We start from the raw sequence: 19,003 nt of genomic DNA on the forward strand, positions 1-19,003 counted from the left end.
CATCCATCCATCCATCCATCCATCCATCCATCCATCCATCCATCCATCCATCCTTCTAGATTTCTGTCCCTCCATCCATTGTTCTAGATTTTTAGATTTTTGTCTGTGTGGAGTTTGCAGCAAGAAGGTCACTGGTTTGAGCCTCGGCTGGGTCAGTTGGCGTTTCTGTGTGGAGTTTGCATGTTCTCTCCGTGTTGGTGTGGGTTTCGTCCAGGTGCTCCGGTTTCCCCCACGAGTCCAAAGACATGTGGTACAGGTGAATTGGGTAGGCTAATTTGTTTGTAGTGTATGAGTGTGAAGAGTGTGTATGGATGTTTCCCAGAGATGGGTTGCAGCTGTAAGGGCAAAACATATGCTAGATAAGTTGGCGGTTCATTCCGCTGTAGCAACCCCAGATTAATAAAGGGACTGAGTCGAAAAGTAAATGAATGAAATTTGTTTAAATAAATAAATAAAAATTCAAAATAAATTTAGCTTAAAACTGAAATAAATATAATTGAACCAAAATAGATAATTTACAAAACTTGAACTGTTATATGAGGATCCATCCATCCATCCATCCATCCATCCATCCTTCTAGATTTCTGTCCCTCCATCCATTGTTCTAGATTTTTGTTAATCCATAAAGGGGATTCTGTGATTTGGATTTGACATGACTGTACTACACTGCTGTGAAAGTTCATCCATATGACTTTTCTCTCCATAACTCATGCATGTGAATGAGAAGCATCTGTTGTGAGGCTTCAATGCTCTGCTGTGAATCAGATGTTTTGTCCTTCACATTTCTGCTGTGACTCAGTAGAGCTCTCTGATTCATTTCAGACCTCATTCATATAAATCAGAAGATAAGTAGATAATCAGATTAACAACTCCGCTTCTACCTGTCTTAATCCTAACCCAGTGTGCCTCACGAGTTGTTCTACCGATGTTAATACAGAAGGTAATTACCTATTAATTTCCATGCATGTTTTCCATACAAAAAAATAAAAATAAAAAATGCTGCAGTGATACCAAGATACAAGAAAAAAAATTCAACAATCAGGTGCTTCTTCATGTTTCTGTTGAAGTTACGTCAAAATTGGAATAAAAATGCACATTTTAAAGCACTTAAAAATATGCATGACTCTTAACTGATATCTTTCTGATATGATACTCATCTTCTGATGGCTACTTCCAGCAGGATAACGCACCATGCCATAAAGCGTGAATCATCTCAGACTGGTTTCTTGAACATGAAGATAAGTTCACTGTACTCAAATGGCCTCCACAGCCAGCAGAGCTCAATCCAATAGAGCACGTTTGGTATGTGGTGGAACGAGAGATTCACATCATGGATGTGCAGCCGACAAATCTGCGGCAACTGCGTGATGCTGTTATGTCAATATGGAGCAAAATCTCTGAGGAATATTTCCAGTACCTTGTTGAATCTCTGCCATGAAGGATTAAGGCAGTTCTGAAGGCAAAAGGGGGTCCAACCCGGTACTAGTAAGGTGTACCTAATAAAGTGGCCGATGAGTGTATATTGATTCTAAAATCTCAGCAGATGCTGTGAATGTTAATTCAACATGACAAAAATTCAGTTTATTGCAGTCTTATACGAACGGTTAAGGTTACTGCTATGACCATTCTAGTAGTTATTATATTCTGGTAGCTCCAGTGTTATTGAAATAATGTCTCAGACTTCAACAACAGGAAGGTCGTTTCACGTCAGATGTTTAAATCCACAAAAACAAGTGAAGCTCGGCAAGAGAAACTCCACCGAGAGCGGAAAGTGTGTGTGTGTGAAGCGTCAGTGTAACAAGCCTTACAGCGTCTCCAAACACACCGCTGAAATACATTTCATAAATTACTAATGCCAGCAATTCCTGTTCTCACAGCGCTCCGTCCTCATTTTTCATGCGCTGGATTCATGACCGGGTCATAAATAAAGTTGACAGCTTGAGTTTACGTGACCCCTGCATTACTCTAGTACTGTACACCGATCTCAAAACACATGCAAAATATATGAATGTCAATGCATTAAATACGCAACATCAAACACGGCGCTTATGCACAACACATAACGTGCAGATACATAATATCAGACACGCCAAAGATGCACAATCACACTTTGCATTTAAAATACTCGATGAAAACGACTAAATTACTGAATGTAAATGAAAACCGAACATTTAAGATGCTTTAATCTGTGGTTGTTTTAAAAATGAAGACCGGCTTTCAGGTGTCCGGATAAATTAAGCGGAAGCTGTTGCTTGAGCGCCAATTATTAATGATATAAGAAGCACAGAAATAAAATATTACTATTTAAATAAAATATTTAAGTATGGCATATTTTATAGTGAATTATTAAATAATTAAATATTAAATCCAAGCTAAAATATACCTTTAACATTGAATATACACTAAAGCTAAACCTTATAGGGTTATAAAAAAGCTTCATAAAACTGTCAAAATTGTTAGAAATTAAATTGAGATGATAAATAACTACACTATTATTATATAAATATTAATAGACAGCTCAGTAATGTTTTTTGGCAATAATGGATGAAATTTGAGGGTGACACGGTGGCGCAGTGGGTAGCACATTCGCCTCACAGCAAGAAGGTCACTGGTTTGAGCCTCGGCTGGGTCAGTTGGCGTTTCTGTGTGGAGTTTGCATGTTCTCTCCGTGTTGGTGTGGGTTTCATCCAGGTGCTCCGGTTTCCCCCACGAGTCCAAAGACATGTGGTACAGGTGAATTGGGTAGGCTAATTTGTTCGTAGTGTATGAGTGTGATGAGTGTGTATGGATGTTTCCCAGAGATGGGTTGCAGCTGTAAGGGCAAAACATATGCTAGATCAGTTGGCGGTTCATTCCGCTGTGGCAACCCCAGATTATTAAAGGGACTGAGTCGAAAAGAAAATGAATGAAATTTGTTTAAATAAATAAATAAAAATTGAAAATAAATTTAGCTTAAAACTGAAATAAATATAATTGAACCAAAATAGATCATTTACAAAACTTGAACTGTTATATGAGGACGCTGGACGACAAAGTTGAGGATCCACAATTTATTTGACAGATTGATAAGACAGGCAGTGGTCAAAGCAGGAGCAAACAGGTACATACAGTTAATCCAAAGTCGAGGTCAAGAAACAGGTGAGCAGTTGGTATAGGCGGCAAGCTAAGTGAACAAAGAAACAAAGCAATGGTTTACCACGTAGGGATGGCTGACGTGAAACTGACGTTTCGACAGTGTTCAGATCCTGAATGCACCCAGGTCATGTGACTAAATGTTTAGAAACACCCGATCATGTGACTAAGGTGATTCGAAACACCTAGACCATGTAACTAAAATATTTTGAAGCACCAGGTCACGTGACTAAGGTGATTCGAAACACCTAGACCATGTAACTAAAATGTTTCGAAACATCCAGGTCGTTTGACTAAAGTGATTCAAAGCATCTGTCATTTCAGAAGTGTTTGAGGCCTGGCGAATTTGCATTTGACTGACAGGGTTGGAAAAAATCTCTATGTCATGTCGTCTAGTGGACCGTGTGTGTGCATAAAGTAACTGTGCTGCTATTAGCCTGAGTTCGAATATCACCCTGTTCAAATACTCTGATATTATAACTTGATGTATTTTAATAATGTTACTTTTTATGACCAAAACCAGACATATTTATTCACAAAGTTTACAATCTGACGTCAGTCAGAATATGTTACAAGAACAGAGCATTTAAAAACAAACATCTATAGCTGCATGACCCTGAATTCGCACCCATTATCTCGGCATGCTAGTCTGAAACCCTCACCGCTCTACTAAATCACTTGAAACCTCTCTACAACGTGTGGTTTAATACCTCAGTTTGCTCAACTGTTTCTTTGATGAAGCTATTCCATAGCAATACATAAAAATGTTCACTAGGTGTCACTAGAGACTGGTTTCGAAGCTTTAACACATTTGCTTCGAATGTTTCAGTGGTTCATGAAGCCTTGCTTTGTGCACCACTACTAACACAGCTAGGCAAGGCAAGGAAAACTTGTCGTAATGCTCACTAAAACAGATTAACAAGACTCAGCCCTGATGAGTGTGTGTGTGCTGTTTTTTAAGTCCTTGTAATAAGTTCATAATGATCCTCCGGCTGTTTGTGTAATCAATATGAAACAGGAACCAGTGTGTGTGAGGTGCATGCTGGGAGTTGCAGTCCATATGGCGAGGGGATTGTGATCCGAGTGAAAGTAAATGAATACCCGTGATCTATAAGGGTTATATCGCTGGTGATCATGACAGCAACATTGTAAAAAAGGAACTGAATTCATTCATTTATTTATTTTATTTTCGGCTTAGTCCATTTATTAACCTGGGATCGCCACAGCGGAATGAACCGCCAACTTTATCCAGCATATGTTTTACGCACCGGATGCCCTTTCAGCTGCAACTCATCACTGGGAAACCCATACACACTCATTCACACACACATACACTGCTTTTACCCAATTCACCTGTACCGCATGACCGGGAGGAAAACCACGCGAACGCAGAGAGAACATGCAAACTTCACACAGAAATGCCAACTGACGAGGCTCAAATCAGCGACCTCCTTGCTGTGAGGCAACAGTGCTAACCCCTGAGCCACCATGCTGCCTGTACAGTACCATATATACAGTATTACTCAGCTGGTGTTCCCCGGAGCCACAGTCCCCCACCGGGGCCCAATGTCACTCGTTTTCTCCAGAAGATTCATTCGTGTGGTTTAGAAGTGCGAGTCGTTTGCTGACGGATGATTCATTGGACAGATCTGATTATTCAGCACATGCTGTCTGGTCAGTTCAGTTTGGTGCTGTTCACTCATTGTTATGGCCACTTTTCACATCTCAGGTTGCTCAGAGGCAGATGGGGTCATAGTTTGGTAAACTTGGAGTGCAGTGAAGAGTACAACAAATAATTTTTTACAATCCTTTTTTGCTCAAGTTACAATCTTATTTGCTTATTTGCTCTTATTTTTATTGCAATCTTATATTGTTATCAAGACTTTCAGAAAGGAAAAGAAATAGTGAGAAACTGATAACGGCAGCCGGAAGAGAGAAGTAAGTCAGATTTACTGTCCTGCCCCTGTCCTGCCTTCGTGTTTTAGTAATTTGATATTAATTAATTTAATTTAGCACTAAAATAAACAAAACCAATAAATCTCATCTTATTTTCTGATTAAATTGTTTAAATCCTAATATCTTCAGGTAATTAAAGTTGCTTATAATGTACTTGTTTAACAGTAGAACCGTCGGAGGTCACTATATAAAATCGCCAGAGCGGGTAAATTTTACCCAGCACGAATTTTGTTTAGAAATTGCTAGAAAACAAACATACTATTTCACTGTTTTACGCCACTGTTAACAAAAAGTGTCTAGACCAGGGTGTCTATACCCAGTCCTGGAGGGCCGGTGTCCTGCAGATTTAGATCAAACTTGCTTCAACAGACCTGCAAGGATGTTTCTAGAAAGCCTATAAGAGCTTGATTAGCTAGCCCAGGTGTGTCTGATTGGGGTTGGAACTAAACTTCGCAGGACACCGGCCCTCCAGGACCGAGTTTGGGTGCCCCTGCTCTCATGAAATGATTATTTCAAGATTATTTTAGGAGAACAACACCAGTGAAGTTTGAACATTCATGAGTAGGTTAAAATGTCTAAGTTTGAGCCATCATACTCTGATGCATAACTGATTTCTCCAGACTCTTCATCATTCATTATGTTTTGTGTTTTTAATAGCTCTACAAATCGTCTTCTTTTAGTCATTGGGACTTTATTCATTTGTTATAACCTCTAATTCAGTGAGTGAAATTGAAAGTAAAAGTCACTGGTGAGTAATTTCAAGTATAAGCAGTGCACAAATACAGTGCATAAATACTGAATACAGTGCATAAATACTGAAGCTCTGCACAAGACTTTTGGCCAGTGGAGAAATTAAAATGGTCGTGCCGAACTGAGTCTGGTTCTCTCAAGGTTTTATTTCTTCACTCCCATCAGGTGAAGTTTTTTTCCCTCTCCGCTGTCGCCACTGGCTCGCATGGTTCAGGATTGGTAGAGCTACGCATCGATGAATTTGCTCTTCAGTGTTTGAACTCTCAGTAATGATTAAATCACACTGAACTGAGCTAAACTGAACTGAACTTAAGCACTAAAAACTAAACTACACTGTTCCAGTTACTATGACCATTTATGTGAAGCTGCTTTGACACAATCTACATTGTAAAAGCGCTATACAAATAAAGCTGAATTGAATTGAATTGAATTGAATTTTTTTTTTATAGTGGGTAAATTTAACGCACGCTGGCGCTTATAGGTATAAATGTCCCACTTCTTAATCAACTTTTATCTAAACAATGTTTAATATCTGGGAATTGTAAATAAGGCAATTTTAGTAAAAGTCAATGACAGGGAGGCTTGAATGCTTTACTGAAGGTCTGTTATGTACATTTGAATAACACTGAAGCTAAAATGTCCTGTTTGGCTCCGATTTCAGTCATCGTCGAGTTTAATATATGGGATTCATATTGTATGAAGTAGAATTTTAAGTTGAGTCAAGTAATTTAATAACGTATTGATGAACTTTTCAGACTTTTCAGTAATTAAAATGTCATTTAAGTACAATTTTAACAATGTAAATAGTAATTAATTATTCTTTGGAAGTAACTTACCCAACACTAAAGCTAAAATGTCCTGTCGTCATCGAGTTTAATTTATGAGATTTATACGGAATAAAGGTAAATTGTAAGTTAATCCAGTAATTAAATCACTTATTGATTAACTTTTCAACAATTAAAATGTCATTTAAATATAATTTTGATAATGTAAATAGTAAAAAATTTGTTTTTGGAAGTAACTTACCCAACACTAAAGCTAAAATGCCCCGCTTGGCTCTGATTTCAGTCGTCGTTGAGTTTAATTTATGGAATTTATGAAGTTGAATTTTAAGTTGAGTCAAGTAATTTAGTAACTTATTGATTAACTTTTCAGTAATTAAAATGTCATTTAAATACAATTTCAATAATGTAAATAGTAATTCATTAGTTTTTGGAAGTAACTTACCCAACAGTAAAGCTAAAATGTCCTGTTTGGCTCTGATTTCAGTCGTAGTCCAGTTTATTTATGGGATTTATACTGCATGAAGTTGAATTTTAAGTTAAGTCAAGTAATTAAATAACTTATTGATGAACTTTTCAACAACTAAAATGTCATTTAAATACAATTTTAATAATGTAAATAGTAATTCATTAATTTTTAGAAGTAACTTACCCAACACTAAAGCTAAAATGTCTGTTTGGCTCTGAATTCAGCCGTCATCGAGTTTAATTTATAGCATTTATACTGTAAAAAGTTTAATTTTAAGTTGAGTCAAGTTATTTAATAACTTATTGATGAACTTTTCCGACTTTTAAGTCATTAAAATGTCATTTAAAGACAATTTTAACGATGTAAATAGTGATTCATTGTTCTTTGGAAGTAACTAACCCAACAGTAAAGCTTGAATGTCCTGTTTGGCTCGGATTTAGGTCGACATCGAGTTTAATTTATGGGATTTAAACTGTATGAAGTTTAACTAATTTAATAACTTATTAATGAACTTTTCAGTAATTAAAATGTCATTTAAATGCAAGTGCAATGATGTAAATAGTAATTCATTAATGTGTGGAAGTAACTTACCCAACACTAGCTGAAATGCCCTGTTTGGCTCTGATTTCAGTCTTCGTCAAGTTTTATTAATGGGATTTATACTGTATGAAGTAGAATTTTAAGTTGAGTCAAGTTATTTAATAACTTATTGACTTTTTAGACTCTTCAGTAATTAAAATGTCATTTAAATATCATTTAATACTGTATAAAGTAAAATTTTAAGTTCAGTTAAGTAATTAAATCTTTATTATTTACTTTTTAACAACAAAAATGTCATTTAAATACAATTTTAATAATGTAAAAAGCAATTAATTAATTTTTAAAAGTAACTTACCCAATGCTAAAGCTAAAATGTCCTGTTTGGCTCTGATTTCAGTCGACATCGAGTTTAATTTTTGGGATTTAAACTGTATAAAGTTTAACTTTAAGTCAAGTAATTTAATAACTTATTGATGAACTTTTCAGACTTTTCAGTAATTAGAATGTCATTTAAATGTCATTTAATACTGCATAAACTAAAATTTTAAGTTCAGTTAAGTAATTAAATCATTTATTGATTAACTTTTTAACAACAAAAATGTCATTTAAATACAATTTTAATAATGTAAAAAGCAATTAATTAATTTTTAAAAGTAACTTACCCAACGCTAAAGCTAAAATGTCCTGTTTGACTCTGATTTAAGCTGTCGTCGAGTTTAATTTATGGGATTTATACTGCATGATGTTGACTTAAGTTGAGTCAACTAATTTAATAACTTATTGATGAACTTTTCAGACTTTTCAGTAATTAAAATGTCATTTAAATACAATTTTAACGATGTAAATAGTGATTCATTATTCTTTGGAAGTAACTTACACAACAGTAAAACTAAAATGTCCTGTTTGGCTCTGATTTCAGTCGACATCGAGTTTAATTTTTGGGATTTAAACTGTATGAAGTTTAACTTTAAGTCAAGTAATTTAATAACTTATTGATGAACTTTTCAGACTTTTCAGTAATTAAAATGTCATTTAAATGTCATTTAATACTGCATAAAGTAAAATTTTAAGTTCAGTTAAGTAATTAAATCATTTATTGATTAACTTTTTAACAACAAAAATGTCATTTAAATACAATTTTAATAATGTAAATAGCAATTCATTAATTTTTAAAAGTAACTTACCCAACACTAAAGCTAAAATGTCCTGTTTGACTCTGATTTAAGCTGTCGTCGAGTTTAATGTATGGGATTTATACTGCATGATGTTGACTTAAGTTGAGTCAACTAATTTAATAACTTATTGATGAACTTTTCACACTTTCAAACTAAAATGTCCTGTTTGGCTCTGATTTCAGTCGACATCGAGTTTAATTTTTGGGATTTAAACTGTATGAAGTTTAACTTTAAGTCAAGTAATTTAATAACTTATTGATGAACTTTTCAGACTTTTCAATAATTAAAATGTCATTCAAATACAATTTTAACGGTGTAAATAGTGATTCATTGTTCTTTGGAAGTAACTTACCCAACACTAAAGCTAAAATGTCCTGTTTGGCTCTGATTTTAGTCGTCGCTGAGTTTGATTTATAGAATTTATACTGTATAAAGTTTAATTTTAAGTTGAGTCAACTAATTTAATAACTTATTGATGAACTTTTCACACTTTTCAGTAATTAAAATGTCATTTAAATACAATTGCAATGATGTAAATAATTCATTCATTTGTGGAAGTAACTTACCCAACACTGATCGATAATAACCACGAGCAAGATTGTATCATTTTGATTGTGTCGCTAGGCCTGTCATGATAAAGACTTTGTGTTGCATGATATATTGCCACAGAAATAGTTTTGATAAGCAATATTATTATAGTATTGAGATCATTTTAAGCTACTGATTATATAACTGCACAATAATAACTCTTCTTAATCATTCCTAATGTCATTTAGCTTGTATAATTTGATGTTAAAAAGGTAAATGTCCACTATTAAACGTCCTGTTAGGTAAATGTCCAATTATAAACTTTGACATCGTCATTTGTGAATTTGTAAATGTATATTGCAACGGCAAACATGATTGAGATCATCTCTAGGTATTGCACAATAAATCAACATATTGATTATTGTGAGAGGCCTATATTTTATTATGGATATCTGTATATTTTTGAGTTTACAGTGTGAGTTTGTGAACAATACTGTTTGTCTGAGTGCTGTATTGGTGAATGATGTCTTCCAGTAGGTTAATGGAGTGTGTCGTGTTCATTTGCATTCGTTTTCATCACATCCCAAAAAGTCACGAGAAGAAAAATAGGTGCGTTTGTTCAGACACTAGGTGATGATGATGATGATGATGATCAATCTTGTCTCGATAAAACACATCTTTCTTTCACTCTAAATGCCCGATGTTTCTCTGCCTATTATTCATCTGTTCAACACTTCTGTCTTTACCATGATGTCTGGAGATAAATCAACACATTTTGAAGGGGAGCCATTATGCAAAAATTACATGTACTAGGGGTTTAAACACAGTCGTGTGTCAGCAGTTTGTGAATATCTCCAGCCTCTAATGGGCAACATGAATTAATTTTACTTTTTATAATCAGGCTTGATATAAACAGTCTGTTGGAACGCTTTGATTGACATTCTCCCTTTGTACGTGTCATCAGAGGGGGAAAGCCCCGCCCACTAGTGCCTATCTCTCCCTCATTAGCATAAACAGCAGCCCTGAGTGAGAAGCAGTCGTCTGTCCATTAGCCATTAGAGTGTTTGAGCTGCTGAAGATTTTGTCAGCATAGACTAAGAGGATTATAGATGTGGAGTTTTAGATGAAGCACAAATGAACAGCGGGGTCGTCTTCTGAGATGCTTCTTTAAGGTCTGTAGCCAGGGGGGTTTGACAAAGATCCATAATTTCTCCCATACATGTGCCCATTTGTCTCATTTTAACTGGTATGCTTAATAAATTGTTAAAAAAATACCTACAAAAATAATCGGCTTATGTGTGTATTATATTCATTTATTTCCCTAGACTCTAGATGAGGCATGACTGGAGTTTAAGAAATAAAAATATAAATTTATATAATGTAAAGCATGTATTGTGAAATATAAAGTTAACTGTCTTCAGTTGCTTTATAGCATTTGACTATTAATACAATATTTTGTCAATATAATTAATTAATTTATATAAATTTTGTAGTTTTATTATATTATTCTATATATATTATAGTATATTTTATTTAAATTATATATATATATATATATATATATATATATATATATATATATATATATATATATATATATATATATATATGTGTGCGTGCGTGCGTGTGTGTGTAGGAAATTATAATATTATAATTTAGGAAATGTATGTGTGTGTGTGTGTGTATATATATATATATATATATATATATATATATATATATATATATATATATATATATATATATATATATATATATATATGTATATATGTTATATTAAAATTATATTTATATATTATATTATATTATAGTTCTTTTATATTGTGTTATATTTATATTATAATTTCCTATTTATATATCACATTACAGTTATATTATATTTATATTAAATTATACATTATTATTATTATTATATTATATTATATTAGTCTATGAGTAAATTGTATTATATTTATGTTATATTATATTATTATATTATATTATATAATATTATATTATATTATATTATATTATATTATATTATATTATATTATATTATATTATATCATATTATATTATATTATATTTATTTATTTATTTACTATGAGATTTTTCCAGACTCTAGATGAGGCATGACTGGAGTTTAAGAAATAAAAATATAAATTCAAATAATATAAAACATATATTGTGAAATATAAAGTTAACTGTCTTCAGTCGCTGTAATCAAAATAAATCCCCGTAAATATAACTGTATATTAATTAAATATACTAATGTATAAATTATGTGTATAGTGATATAATACAAAAATATAACTGCATTTAATTTACTATTAATTAAAATATATATTGTCAATATAATTGATGTATTTTTACTTTTGGAGTTTTATTATGTTTATTTATTTATTTAATATAATTCATGTATTTTTATTAATTTTGGAGTTTTATTATGTTTATTTATTTATTTATTTATTTATGATGAGATTTCTCCAGACTCTAGATGAGGCATTACTGGCGTCTAAAGAATAAAAATTTTAATTCATATAATACAAGTTGCTTTAGAATTATGTATATAATGATGTAATACAACAATATAACTGCAATTAATTCATATAATACAAAATATATATGATGAAATATAAAGTGAACTATCTTCAGTCGCTTTGTTGACCAAAATAAATCCCTGTATATATAATATAACTGTATATTACTTATTAAAATATACCTAATGTATTTATTCTGTATATTATTATACGACTGCATTTATTTTTTTTACTATTATTGATTTTGTCAATATAATTAATGCATTTTTATTTATTTTGTAGTTGTATTATATATATATATATATATATATATATATATATATATATATATATATATATATATATTTTTTTTTTTTTTTTTAAATGAGATTTCTCTAGACGCTAGATGAGGCATGACTGGAGTTTAAAAAAATGAATGTATATGAAATATAATATATCTCCATTCACTTTGTTGACCAAAATAAATCCTAGTAAATATTTATCTATATATATATATATATATATATATATATATATATATATATATATATATATATATATATATAAAGCAATTATATACTTGCAAAAATAATAATAATTATATCAAAATACATTATGCAAATCACAGGAGTGGTTTAAAACTATAACAAACCGTTTCATTTAGGATCTAAAAAGTGATGTCTGAGCACTTGAACTCGGATGTTTCAGAGTGAACAGGTTGAAGTGAAGCTCGTATTTTGATTTGGTGTCTTACCTGAGCGGCCATGAATGAAAGATCCATGACGAAGAAGTGTGTTTAGTTCCTGCTGGAGTGTTTCTTCAGTTCCTCGTGAACATTAAAGAGCAGCGTGTCTGACGGAGACTCCAAACGTCCTCAGTCTTCATCCTTACAGATCCACATTTACACACAACACATCAGAGAGGAAACACTGAGGATGATGCGAGACTCTGAGAGACCGCGTTTCTCTCTCTCTCTCTTTCTCTCTCACTCTCTCTCGTTTTACCTCCACCTTTCATGTCGCGTCACATCACGCGTGATCACACTTATAATGCCTGAATGACTTCAGTTGGTAAATGTGTCAAGAAAATGTCCCAGTCATATTTCACTTCAGGATCAAAAGAAGAAGCTTATTTTACCCCCATTTGTTTTGGCAATTGTGGACGATGTTTGTTTAAATTATTTGTTTAAAAAAACTCAATGTATTAAGGTCTCATTCTAACTAGTTGAACGAAAAACAAACAAACCATCCAAAAAAAAAAAAACACAAAACAATGCATAAATCACTTAAAGATCAATTATTAATATTGTTTTTTTTTTCACTAGACTTGTTTTTTTTTGGCAATTGTTTTTAAAATTATGTTTTGTGCTGCATTTTGAATATAAGTAATAAAAAATCTAAATGTATTTATTTCTCAAGTTCTTATTAACCACACTGTTTCAATTTACTATGATCTTCTTTGTAAGTGTTGTGATGAGTCAGAAGGCATTGAATCCATTTGCAAGCTTTATTAAGAGCACACATACAAACAAACACAAAGGGGCAATCCAGGAGACAGAACGTGGGACAGGCAAAAGTTCAAAGGCAGGCAGATATCTTACTGGTCAGAATAACAGGCTGGAGATCAGGGGCAGGCAGATGTCTTTCGTAATCGTAGAACAAGCACAGGGTCAGAAACACAGATCAGTCCGAAGCAGGGAGTATGGAACGCTCAGAAATGACAGCCAGGCAAATCAAGACTTCGCAATGAACCGGAGCGTGAGTGTGGTATATATACACGAGAGCTGATGAGTTGCACCTGGACCGTAATCAGTGCCAGGTAGCAGGGCTTATGGGATTTTGAGTCCGTGAGTCGAATCAGAATTCTGGCGATGGTTCCCTCTGGTGGTGCACAAGAGGGTTGGCATCGCCCTCATTTACAACAGAACCCCCCTCCTGCGAGCGGCTCCTGAAGCGAGAAGGCACCTGACGCCGGGGTCTACCGCGCTGTCGGGGGGCTGGTTTCTCTGGGAACCTTTGATGAAACTCTTCCGTGAGAGTTGGGTCTAGAATATCTCTAGCATTCACCCAGGACCGTTCCTCTGGACCGTACCCTTCCCAGTCCACCAGATATTGGAGGGCGCCACCCCGACGTCGAGAGTCCAGCACTTCTCGAACGAGGTAAGCTTCCTCGCCCTCGATCATGACAGGTGGAGGGGTCCTGGTTTCTGATTCCTCCTCAACCGCCTCCTCTCGTGGACCACCAGCGGGTTTGAGTAATGACATGTGGAAAGTAGGAGAAATACGATAATGATTAGGCAAGGCTAAGCGAAAAGACACTGGAGTAATCTGGCGTACAATTTTGAATGGCCCTACATACCTGGGACTGAGTTTGCGGCAGGGCAATCTCAGACGAAGGTCTCGTGTCGACAACCACACCCACTGCCCCGGTTGATACGTGGGTCCCTGGCGTCGGTGACGGTTCGCCTGAATCTCTCTCCTCCTGACTGCCCTCATGAGATGTCTGTGAGCCTGGTTCCAGACATCCTCACTCCGCTGCAGCCAATCCGTGACAGCAGGTAACTCAGTGGGTTCTCCGGACCATGGAAACAGGGGTGGTTGGTAGCCAAGAATACATTTGAATGGCGTAATACCCGTGGCTGGCTTTATTAATGAATTTTGTGCATATTCTGCCCACATCAGATAGCGACTCCAGTCGTGCTGTTGCTGATGACAGTAGGAACGTAGAAATCGAATGACTTCTTGATTCATACGTTCAGTTTGGCCGTTGGATTGAGGATGGTACCCTGAGGTGAGACTAACATTAATATTTAGATTTTTACAGAGAGCGGACCATACCCGGGAAGTGAATTGGGATCCCCTGTCTGAGACGATATCATCAGGTAAGCCAAACATTCGAAATACATGATTGCACAGGGCTTCTGCGGTTTCAAAGGCAGAGGGCAATTTGGGCAACGGTATTAGGCGACAAGCCTTGGAGAAACGATCAACCACCGTGAGAATGACTGTGTTGTTCTGGGAAACAGGGAGATCCGTAATGAAGTCCACCGCTATATGGGACCAGGGCCGTTGCGGAACCGGTAGCGGTTGTAACAGGCCAGCAGGGGTTTGGTGAGATGCCTTCGTGCTTTGGCAAATTTTACATTTCTGAACATAATTAATTACATCTTTCGTGAGGGACGGCCACCAGAAACGGGCTTTGACTAACTCCAAAGTTGCAGTGATGCCTGGATGCCCCGAACTGGGAGTGTCATGAATATGGGTCAGTAATCTGGTACGTATGTTATTGGGTACAAAAATCAGGTGATTCGGACAGTCTACTGGAGGGTTGTTTTCTCGGTTGGCCTCTTGGATCTCGGTAATTATGTCCCACTGTACTGGAGCCACTAGTAAGTTCGTAGGAATAATGGTTTCATCACTAATTGGGGTTTTATCCTCTGATAGCCTGGATAGTGCATCTGCCTTACTGTTTTTACTCCCTGGTCTATAGGTGACAATGAAGTCGAATCTGGTGAAGAACAAAGCCCAACGAGCTTGTCTGGGATTTAGACGTTTGGCTGAGCGAAGATATTCCAGATTCTTGTGGTCAGTTAATATGGTGAATTGCTGACTAGCCCCCTCCAGCCAGTGTCTCCATTCTTCCAGGGCTAATTTCATTGCCAGTAATTCGCGATTTCCCACATCATAGTTTCGTTCTGCGCTGGTCAATTTACGGGAGAAGAAGGCACATGGATACATTTTGGATGGTTGACCCTGACGTTGAGATAACACAGCACCGACTCCTGTGTTGGATGCATCCACTTCCACAATGAAAGGTAGGTCTGGGTTGGGATGACGGAGAATAGGAGCTGTGGTGAATTGAGTCTTCAGATCGCTAAATGCTTGGCGTGCTTCAGAGGACCAGGATAGTTTGTGGGAATTTCGTTTGGTCATGGCTGTTAATGGTGCGGCTATTGAACTAAAGCCTCTGATAAACCGTCTATAGAAGTTGGCAAAACCTAGAAATCGCTGCAACTCCTTGAGATTCTGGGGTAACGGCCATCGTTGAACTGCCTGTACCTTCGTATCATCCATGGTAATCCCTTCTGCACTGATGACGTATCCCAAAAAGGCGATCTGTGTCTGGTGAAATTCACACTTCTCTAATTTGGCGTACAGACGATGTTGAATCATGCGTTGCAACACCATACGTACATGTTCAACATGTTCCTTCATCGTGTTTGAATATATGAGGATGTCGTCGATGTAAATGATGACCCAGCGATCCAGCATATCCCGAAAGACATCGTTCATAAAAGATTGGAACACGGATGGACAGTTTGACAGGCCGAAGGGCATTACCGTGTACTCATAGTGCCCCCTAGTGGTGGAAAACGCGGTCTTCCACTCGTCACCAGCACGGATTCTGACAAGGTTATATGCACTGCGAAGATCAAGCTTGGTATAATATCTAGCCTTTCTTAATTGTTCCAGGGCAGGAGGTACGAGGGGTAATGGATAGCGGAATTTTACGGTGATTTCATTGAGCCCTCGGTAATCAATACAGGGACGTAAACTGCCATCTTTCTTCTTTACAAAGAAGAATCCAGCTGAAGCAGGAGATGTAGAAGGTCGGATGAAACCCTTGGCCAATTCCTCGTCGATATATTTAGACATTGCCTTGTGCTCAGGTTGTGACAGAGGGAATATTCGACCCGTTGGAGGACTTGAACCTGGAATTAACTCAATAGCACAATCACTTGGTCGATGTGGGGGAAGTTGAGTAGCTTTTTGTTTGCTAAAAGCTTCATGTAAGTCATGGTACTCAATGGGGATTAGTTCATCAACGAGTTCAGGTAACACATTGGTGGTTCGTAATGGAATTTTGTGAATGGGCTGGATGCACTGTTTCATGCATGACTCACTCCACTGCAATATCTGTCCGTCCCTCCAGGAGATATGAGGATCATGTCGCCTTAACCAGGGCAGTCCCAACACCAGTGGATGATTAACTGAATCAATAATGTAGAATTGCATTTCTTCAATGTGTAGAACACCAACTTGTAACTGTAGCTTATTCGTAATCATACGGATGCGTCCTTCACCCACAGGACGACCGTCTAGTGTTTCCACTGCAAGACATGAATCATACGAGCTGAGAGATAGTTCGTGACATAAAGCAAATTTCTTAGATATAAAGTTTCCGGCAGATCCAGAGTCGACAAGAGCCGTAGTATTAATCATTCTTTTATCAAATTTAATAATCACAGGAATCAGTACACTGAAAAGTGCAGGAACATGGGAAGGACTCACCGATTGAACTGGTGTCTGAGGTCGTACGCTGCAGGTGGATTTCCTGTGCCCTGATTGACTGCAGTACAGGCATAGATGATTTTGCAATCGATGCATTCTTTCTTCATGGGTGAGACGGGTGAAACCCAGTTGCATGGGTTCATCAGGGGGCGTGTCACTTGAAACATGGAGCTGTGTGCGAGGATTTCTACGGCTGCGAATCAGATGATCAAGACGGATGGTAAGTTCAATGAGTTCGTTCAATTTCTTTCCTTCGTCACGGCAAGCCAATTCAGATTGTAGATTGGTATTCAGACCCCGTCTGAATAGTGTCTTCAGTGTATCCTCAACCCAGTTAGTTTGAGCGGCGAGAGTGCGAAATGACAGGGCGTATTCTGCAGCTGTGTTACGCCCCTGTGTAAGAGAAAGTAACTGCTCACCGGGGCTTCTCCCATCTGCTGGGTGCTCGAACACTTCCCGAAATTGCTTGAGAAAAGTTTCAAATGTGGGATAGTTACATTCCTCCTCCTTCCATATCGCTGTAGCCCATTCCAGCGCTTTCCCCGTTAACAGGTTGCATACAAAAGCCACCCGACTAGAATCAGTGGGATATAATGCAGGTTGTTGGTTAACAAATAGTTTGCATTGCAATAAGAAGCCTTTGCAGCGAGAAGGTGACCCATCAAACTTTTCAGGAAAAGCTAATCGGGGACTTACGGTAGCCGGAGCATTGGAGACATGCGTTGGTTGAGAAGCTGTCATGGTAGCAGGCGGGGTAACTGCAGGATTCGGATGACGGAGTTGCTGCATAGCTCTCACCAGTTCCTCCGTGAGAGAAGTTAGATGGGTGAGTTGTTGATGATGGGTGGCTAACTGAGTGGCTTGAGCGGAAAGTTCAGTCGAGACTTGTGCTAAAGCTGCTGGATTCTGTAGTGGCGAAGTCTTCTGTTGTGATGAGTCAGAAGGCATTGAATCCATTTGCAAGCTTTATTAAGAGCACACATACAAACAAACACAAAGGGGCAATCCAGGAGACAGAACGTGGGACAGGCAAAAGTTCAAAGGCAGGCAGATATCTTACTGGTCAGAATAACAGGCTGGAGATCAGGGGCAGGCAGATGTCTTTCGTAATCGTAGAACAAGCACAGGGTCAGAAACACAGATCAGTCCGAAGCAAGGAGTATGGAACGCTCAGAAATGACAGCCAGGCAAATCAAGACTTCGCAATGAACCGGAGCGTGAGTGTGGTATATATACACGAGAGCTGATGAGTTGCACCTGGACCGTAATCAGTGCCAGGTAGCAGGGCTTATGGGATTTTGAGTCCGTGAGTCGAATCAGAATTCTGGCGATGGTTCCCTCTGGTGGTGCACAAGAGGGTTGGCATCGCCCTCATTTACAACAGTAAGCTGCTTTGATACAATCTACGTTGTAAAAGTGCTATACAAATAAAGGTGAATTGAATTGAATTAATGTAACACAGAAATAAAACTATATATAAAAAAACAAATTAAAAGTCAAGTGTCAAGAAAATATCCTGGTTATATTTCAGTTGAGGGTTAAAAAACATAACATTTGACAACACATGCATGAAATCAAAATGTGTTTATTTCTCAAATTCTTATTACTGTATCACAAAAATAAAACAATTCAAATAAAAAGCATAAAAAGAGGAATGTATCATGAAGATGTCCCGGTCTTATTTCAGTTTAGGGTCAAAAAAGAAGCTTATTTTATTTTATTAGAAAAAAAAAACAAAAAACTTTGTGCTGCATTTTGACATTATTTGTATGAAAACTAAATGTATCTCAAATTTTAACTAATGTAACACATAAATATACACATTAAACCCTTAAATTTATTATAGGATTTTTTTATGAATTATATATTTGATTATTATATT

The 19,003-nt window shown here is 36.4% G+C and overlaps 2 protein-coding genes across 4 annotated transcripts in view; one reads left to right on the forward strand and one right to left on the reverse strand.

The window, feature by feature from the left end:
* The window catches only part of c17h14orf132 (chromosome 17 C14orf132 homolog), a 43,325-nt gene extending 30,440 nt beyond the window's left edge, over positions 1 to 12,885 (reverse strand). The window contains exon 1 of the mRNA XM_087290118.1: positions 12,585 to 12,885. Within this exon, the coding sequence (XP_087146244.1) occupies positions 12,585 to 12,611 (27 nt within the window). The 5' untranslated portion in view covers positions 12,612 to 12,885. The remainder of the gene's footprint in view (positions 1 to 12,584) is intronic.
* Positions 1 to 19,003, forward strand: part of zgc:136872 — a 413,995-nt gene that overhangs the window by 149,877 nt on the left and 245,115 nt on the right. The gene's annotated exons all lie outside the window — the stretch shown is intronic.

This window comes from Danio rerio, chromosome 17 (genome assembly GCF_052040795.2).
Source record: "Danio rerio strain M-AB ecotype USA chromosome 17, GRCz13ab, whole genome shotgun sequence".
Classification (NCBI taxonomy): Eukaryota; Metazoa; Chordata; class Actinopteri; order Cypriniformes; family Danionidae; genus Danio; species Danio rerio.